This window comes from Zerene cesonia, chromosome 5 (assembly GCF_012273895.1).
Source record: "Zerene cesonia ecotype Mississippi chromosome 5, Zerene_cesonia_1.1, whole genome shotgun sequence".
Lineage (NCBI taxonomy): Eukaryota > Metazoa > Arthropoda > Insecta > Lepidoptera > Pieridae > Zerene > Zerene cesonia.
This window is the reverse complement of record NC_052106.1, coordinates 1,048,439-1,056,190: the sequence shown is the minus strand read 5'-3', so window position 1 is coordinate 1,056,190 and position 7,752 is coordinate 1,048,439. Positions and strand designations below refer to the sequence as shown.

The 7,752-nt window shown below is 32.6% G+C and overlaps 1 protein-coding gene across 1 annotated transcript; it reads right to left on the bottom strand.

The window, feature by feature from the left end:
• Positions 1-4,484: 4,484 nt before the first annotated feature.
• LOC119840150 lies at positions 4,485-6,837 on the bottom strand. Its single transcript, XM_038366662.1, has 4 exons — positions 6,693-6,837; positions 5,968-6,163; positions 5,461-5,678; positions 4,485-5,170 (listed from the first exon to the last, which is right to left on the bottom strand). The coding sequence occupies exons 1-4, from the start codon at positions 6,835-6,837 to the stop codon at positions 4,485-4,487; spliced, it is 1,245 nt and encodes a 414-aa protein (XP_038222590.1).
• Between the last annotated feature and the right edge of the window lie 915 nt (positions 6,838-7,752).

Genomic DNA, 7,752 nt, shown 5'->3' with positions numbered 1-7,752 from the left:
ATAAACGGTTTGTCTTTCATATTTTTTAAAGTTTACAATATATAAAGCCAATGTTTCCCTGGCTAGATTGCAGGGTAATCTGTATTTAGGAGAAACAGCTTGCTTCTAAAGTAGATTCACAATTTGAGCCATTTGACAAACAAACAAAGAACAAAGACAAGAAAAATAAACAAACTCTTTGGCTGTCTAATATTAGCAAAGACAGTTTATAGCGTTATTTATGCACGCTAGTTCGGGAAAGGTCTCTCGATCCGTGAAAATTGTGTAGCATCTATGAGGTAATATTTTTTGCAAAAGCTATTCTCTTAGACAAGTACAGTAGCGGTAAAATTGGATGTGTCCATAGCGTATTTATTGCGGTAGCCTAACGAAGGGCCAGTGGTTAAGAGATTAAGGTTCGGTCACAAGGCTGTATGTTGTGTGTGGAATGTAGCTAGCTATTGAATGTGTTGTTATTGATATAAAGTAAAAGTTATTTAGATAGGAATTGAGTTTGTGACTAGCATAATTTGAAATGCTTTCAAATGTATTGTTTTTAAGTTCAAATACATTATTTTATTTATGTACGAAAAGACATTTAGATATGATACTTACAATACTAACTTATTGTGTAACAATCTAATAGTGTGGGGGTTATAGTAATATGCCTATTATTTAAGCCAGTTCAGGTATATTGGACAACCAGATTGTGAAGCGCATTGAGGTTCGATACTGGGTTTAATGTTCGTTGGTAATATGGTAATAAGATTGTTGTATCCTGCTGGAATCTCACTAGGATTCTAGTAGAATACAAAAAGGAAGTTCCCGCTAATATAATCGATCATGGGATAAACATGAAATATCAATATAGTATGCCACTATAAAATGAAACGAAACTTCACCTTGATAAAACACCAAGAATAATTCTGCCGCAAGCAACATGTTTCTATATTTACAGAAACAAATAAGGTTAGAAAAAGTATGTCAACAGGATTGAACTTAAACCATACATTTCCCAACTTACACATTCTTCGTTATACAAATTCCAATAACAAATTATATAAATTCGATTTAGATGTAAGAACAAACCGGACAGCTATTCCTTAGCGTTATTTAAAGCCATAATCTAAATGCAGATGAGTCGGCCGGAGGGAGCATTAGTATAATTTTAGCATAAATCGTTTAAACATTTTAATTTCTACAATTACGCCTTGGTTTTGATTGAGCGCCGAAAGATTGTGTTTAATGAAATAACTTGAATTTAATCTGTGTGAGATTAGAAAGCGTTTAAGCAATTGGATGATGGTACAAAGAAAGGATGATATATTCTTTGTAATTATAGGAAGCAACTTTAAAAAGAGACTGACGAACTGGTTAATGGTGAAACAATTTTATGACATTGAAGAATTTATGACATTAAAAGAGAATTAAGTAGTATACCTAGCAGGACAATTATGTTAATTTTAATTTTGATTTTAATATTTGCACACCCAAACTTTGGGTAGAATGTATTATCCGCAGAATATTGTATAAGATCTTTAATTTGTAACTACATTCTTGCAAATAAATTTAATTTGAAATTGAATTTGAACAGCAGCGTAAACTTATGGTATGTGACTTGCATCCTGAGATAGTTATTTTCTATATATATTTATTCGTTGATTTAAGATTTAGATGTATATTGTATAATGTACAAAAGTTAATACTTTAATCCAAATGTAATTATTTCTTTTGGACTCATACAAGACCCAATACAAGATCTCGTAAGAAGAGTTGTGTGTGATAAGTTGTGATTATAAAACAAGGACGAAATAATAAATTGTGATTGGGTAACTTTTAAAAGAAAATAACAGGCATAAAATTTGCAGATAAATACCGACTGCAAGCTACTGTCCTTATATTATTATTCCATATAGCTATTGGCCATAACAGTGGAAATTACATGATAATTTAACTGAATTAAAACTAATAACGATCAAAGGCAAATGAAAGGCTATAATAGGCGTATCATTTAATGAAACGTTTTATGAATTTAAACTCCTTCAATGTAAATGACAGGGTCTGTGTGTAATTATCTTTAAGATAATCTATTCTTAAAATAGAAGCACACAATGTATCACTTCACTACATATTATCAGTATTATTGGTATGTTTGTACAATCCAGATCTTCTTTAATAGTTCTCTGTATGATCATTAACAGAAATTTCGGCCGCCGGTACAAGCGTTGTGACCATCATTTTCCTTTTTGCATTATTTTATTAGACTCTTGAAGAAACGTAATACTGGTGCAGATCACCAAATGTTTTGTGACATCATCTTCGCGTCTAATTGAGCAAATATAAGCTCCCATCCTAAAGACGGAGGCCCATTTTCTTTTCCCAGTCCATTCCTTCTTTCCAGTCATCTATCCTTTACTTATTTTTCCCTTTAAGCGGGCAGCGCATTCGTAGAGGTCTGAGCCTCTTTGAATGGTCATGGGCGGTGGTGATCGTTTACCATCAGGCGAACCACTAGTTCAGTTGCCCGCTGTGATATAAAAAAAGACGGATATAATTCTTTTTATTGTCTATGTTAAAGGCATCACTCAATCGAGGGTCGGCGTTAATGTTAAAAGTTAATAGGATAGTCATGAGGATATAACTCTCCTTTCAAAAACTATTTCTAATGAAATCGCTGCTCTATTCGCCTCATACAAAAATGTCATTACTCAAGTTTGAAATGGGTGTTTATTTGTCCATTTGTAAGTCTGTGACAATTCCAATATCCCGTTCGCTCGTCGTTTGACTCCATAATTGGTTGCGAACGGATATTGGTGGGTGGCGATGATGGAACTCTGCTGTGAAAACCTTTAGAGCATTTTAATTTCAGACTGCGATACAATAATTAAGTGTTGAAATTTAAATTCAGATGTGGTTTTATATGGAACTTTTATGAAATGAATTATGTAACTTTATTTATCCAATAAGTGGTTGTACTAAACACCACCTTATTCCGTATGCTACAGGGGAATTTCTAACTGATTATAATTACTAATGAAAAAAACACAATGGCTCCCAAACCAAGTAAAGCACTTTTAGTTTAGAATTAATAATGCAATTTGAGTACACGCATCAAGATACGTAGTTCCTATAAAGATAACAATTTCTCTACAACCTAATTTAAAAATAATTAAGTTTTCACAAAATATTACTACTCATAAAATGCCTTAAATTTAACAAAACATAATCGACAAACTGCTTAAAAAGCGGAACTCTCTACTAATGTATTTATTTTTAAAAAGGCAACAACAAACAATATTGAATCTGTGGCGAAATGATAAACCGTTTTACGTGTTTATTGTTTCGCTGAAAATTTGATGCTTGATTGAAAAATTTACATACTAAGGTTAGAAAAGCAATTTTGAAACAGGAAATTTGTGAAAGTCAAACATTTTTTGTACTAAGGTGTCGCATTTTGAAAACAAAACAATCTTCTATACGTTTAACTTGTATTTGCCATTAACATTTTGAATCAATTAATATATTATACAGCTATACAAAAGTTCAGAATTAAAGGTTTGATGTTTCGATTGCATTATATGCTTTACCTTATAATATTAGTATCGTTATTTATATTTATCAACATTTATTCATCTATTTTTAAATTGTCTGTACAAAATAGAAAAGTATTTTCATATGTTCTTAACAGATTTTATAGTAAGAGAGGTACCTCCTATTTAGCACTATTTACTTACGTATATTGTAAACCTAGTAGTACTTTAGAAATAGGCCGAGGTCTATATGAGGTTTAAATTTAAAAAGAAAAAAGGGATACATAAAACATAAATCGTTTATTGCACAAGGTATGCATACGAAAAATGAGGACACCAAAGTTCCTATTTCGCTGTGTTTTAGGGGTTTTATTTTTTTTTTTAATGTCTTTTTTTTTTTAATGTCATAGCGGGCAACTGAGCTGGTGGTTCGCCTGATGGTAAGCGATCACCACCGCCCATGAACATTCGCAAAGGTAGTGCCTTTACGAATGCGCTGCCCGCTTTTATGGGATGAAGGAAAAGGAAAGGATTTAAGACTGGAAAGATGGAATGGACTGGGATGGGTGAGGAAAAGGAAACGGGCCTCCGGCTCCCCCACTCACCGTACGAAACACAGTGGCATGCCACTATTTCACGCCGGTTTTCTGTGGGGTGTGGTACTTCCCCGGTGCGAGCTGGCCCAATTCGTGCCGAAGCGTGCTCGACTACCACAATATATATGAGTTATATAGTATAAATTGTTTCATACATCTACAAAAATAAATTGTTATATATCTATAAATAAAAATCTACAATATTTAATAAATTGCAATAATTAGATAGCTTGCAGGTTTTTATTTAATTTCACAAAATATGCTCTTGTCAACAGAGTCCAAGCCCTATATAATAAAACTGTTTCTATGTAAAATTAACAATAAGAAAAAGGCTTTAAAGATACAGAGTTGCAGAAAAATATAAAGTTCTAGAGTACATTTATTTAAGCGTGGATTGCAACGTTGTGTAAAACGAGTAGCATGATTTTACCACGGTCATCAAACACTCGAATCCCAATATAGCAACTCCACCTGCGGAAAGCTGCAAGGTTTTTTGCGAGTTCTGCAGCATGATGAGAACGGTTTTCATATTCGATTTATTGAAATTCTCCCATTTGCAATTGTATACAGCGGTTTCGAAACTATTGCTCGAATTGATTATCTTCTGTCCCAAATAACAGTTCATAAAGATTTGCGCGAATGTAAACGGTATCTGCAGAAATGTGTTTTCGATACCTCCAAGAAGTTCGGCTATCAACCCAGCCATGAGAACAAGGAACTCCAGCGCCATGCTAACGCGAAGGACATTTTCGAGTCTTTTTAGCATAGTCATATTGTCCACGTGCAGTTTGATAATGAACCTTAATCTCTGTTGCACAAAGGTGTTCGTAAATTGTGCTTTTGTCACGTTTTCTTCATGAGGTGTTTCATTGTAGCTCATTTCTGCGTCGTCCCACATACAAAGTAGTTCTTCACTGAGAGATAAAAGTTGGGCTTCTGTGTAACCATATAAAATGATTACTAAGACCATACAGTTAGCGAGGCTATGTGATAGCGTGGGGATAGCCATGCAAGTCATTGTCTGTGCTATTTCGTAATTTGGGGACACAGTCATAGGATCTAGTCCTGAAAATGTAATACTAATTAAAGTATAAGAATATTGAGAAGTGCTAACTTATTATACAATTACAGTTATTTACTTATTACAGTGAACATTCAAAGATTCTACCAATCATATCATACGTCAATAATTCAGTAATACTACAACGAAGCCTTACACAGTCTGTCGCACTATCAGTTTCTTGAAGAAAAGACTCAAACAAGACTTACACGTTAATTTACTATCGTGATAACCGATCGATAAATGTTTAGAATGTTTTATTTTGACCCAAACACATCATACATCACAAACTTACCATAAATAATAAGTCTATTTTCCGCAAATTGCTTTCCTGGCCGAAAAAATGGTAGAATCAGGTAAATATAGGCATTTATGATCAATCCTAACCAAATAATAGTGGCGCGTTTCTTGACTATTCGCAAATGTTTCAGAATATTTCTGGAAAATCGACTGTCCGGTGGAACTTGATCATTGCATAGGCGATATACTTCTACGACATCCCTTATCAGTTTTCTAAAAGAAAGGGCAGTGATGTATTAAAAATGGCATATTTTAAGGATATGAAAGACAGAGATATCTATATGATTAAACTATGCTTAAAGCATTTAAAATCTTTATTTGGAAGATGAAACTTCCTTGATCGAAATTAAAAATAATTCAAAATAACTATCTACGCCTTATCTCAATTTCATATACACTATCAGTGCTTAGTGATATTACAATGTTTTTTTTTTGTATTTACACATAGACAGCAGAAACTGCGTGCAGAGAAAAATATACCTTTTAATAAACAAATTCGAACCTGTTAATGACAATGAAAAGGAAACGAATAGCACAAGATTCGCTGTAGGATCCTATAGAAAACACGATGATAGATCCAATGAAATATCCAGTCCGAGGATACAGCACGAAGGTGCACCAGATCATGGAGAAGAAGTAAATGTAGTAGTAGCACAAGAACCCGAAAATAATCAAGCAGTAGGTGAAGATCGGTATTGCTAAAAGGCAGAAGAGTCATATTGTGGTTAATACAGATTCTATCTTGGTGCAAGTTGTAAAATTGCATGAGTTTTTTAATATCATGTGTAATGTGCGATGATATTGAGATTATAATGACTTATTTTTAAATTGTAATGGTCTATTTTGAACTTGAAACTTGTTTACTAATTTGTCACATTTTTCCGCTGTCCCGGAATAATTTCTATGTAAAGACGCTAATGGACCTTTATTAATTATATCCCCTCAGTAGCTTTGCTGGTTGATTCGTCGTTATGGCAAAGTAGCGGATAAGCAACTAGGGCAATAGTAGTCGATTTTTTTTATGAAATAGAAACATTCTCAAGTTTCCTATTTACATTAATTACGTCAAATCATTTTACCAGCATTGAATTTTTGGATTCATTGAACTTGTTACTCTTCACATTCCGTTTATCAATGTTTACAGCATTAAATTTTTCGTAAAATTTATATTAATTGAAAATTTTCATAAGACCAGCATTGGTTTTTGGGATTTATACTTCTACTTACGCTTTGTGTTTCTTTTATCAATGTTAACAGCATTAAACCTCATCAAAACATTTACATTGGATATCATCTCTTCCAAATCGCAGTGATCTAGCCCAAATTTGCGAATAGACTTGCAAAGTTCACTTAATGTTCCCTTAATATTCATGACTTCTTTGGACTGAAAATAATTAACAGTGATTGTTACTTAAATTATCATGATTTATATTTCGTGTTGTGGTTTTATTTTGCAATATCGAATGAACGCAATGTTTTAATACTGATTACCAGTAAACCGGATTATCTGGATTTGAACCAGACTTGGTTTTATTGGTTCAAGTGGGTTATAAAATAACTAACTAATTTTATAAATTGTAGCGAATTGTAGCCAATCCTGGTAGGATTACCAATTTTGTATTAAATTGAACGATTAAAGGTATTTATTGTATAAATGACAAACGCGTTCGTGAATTTTCTCTCAATTTTTTCTTGATTACCTTCCATATTTTAATATCCAATTATTATTGCTATGTAGTTACAATAGTGAAAATTAAAACTACATAATGTCTTTACAACTTTATATTCGGCTATAACAGAGAGAATTAATTGCCGTGCGCACTAAAGCGAACACTTGGGAAACTTATAAAATTTTTCACGAAGAAATTTCACCCTTTATGACAAATTAAATTTCACTTTTGAACTGCATTTTGATTAATTACATTGTACGTTGGCGTTATTACTTTGCTAACTTACTCTTTTCTGAAGTTTTCGCTTCTTTCTTCCAGAGAATCGTTTTTGTATGCTTTTTAATGAACAGATAGATCAAGTCATACATGGGTGCTCACGGTATTTTTAATATAGGAACAATTTATAAGATAAACATGCTAATTTCTGATATAAAGCAATTTTCAAATTCTAATGCAAACTTTTTACAATGTTATATTACCGATTTTTGTTACACAAAAAATTATTTATAATATATATTTAAAACAAATATTTGGGTCAATCTTAGTTTTAATAAACAAAATTAGTATATAACGCCCGCCCACGAAATTTACTATGTAAGGCACGCACCGTGGTTTAA

Bases quoted from the DNA above. Each gene is read 5' to 3' on its own strand.
- LOC119840150 (XM_038366662.1), bottom strand. From the start codon at position 6,837: ATGAATATTAAGGGAACATTAAGTGAACTTTGCAAGTCTATTCGCAAA. The intron at 6,164-6,692 runs GTAAGTAGAAGT...TCTGCCTTTTAG, and splicing joins TGATAAAAGAAACACAAAGC to CAATACCGATCTTCACCTAC. The intron at 5,171-5,460 runs GTAAGTTTGTGA...TTACATTTTCAG, and splicing joins AAATAGACTTATTATTTATG to GACTAGATCCTATGACTGTG.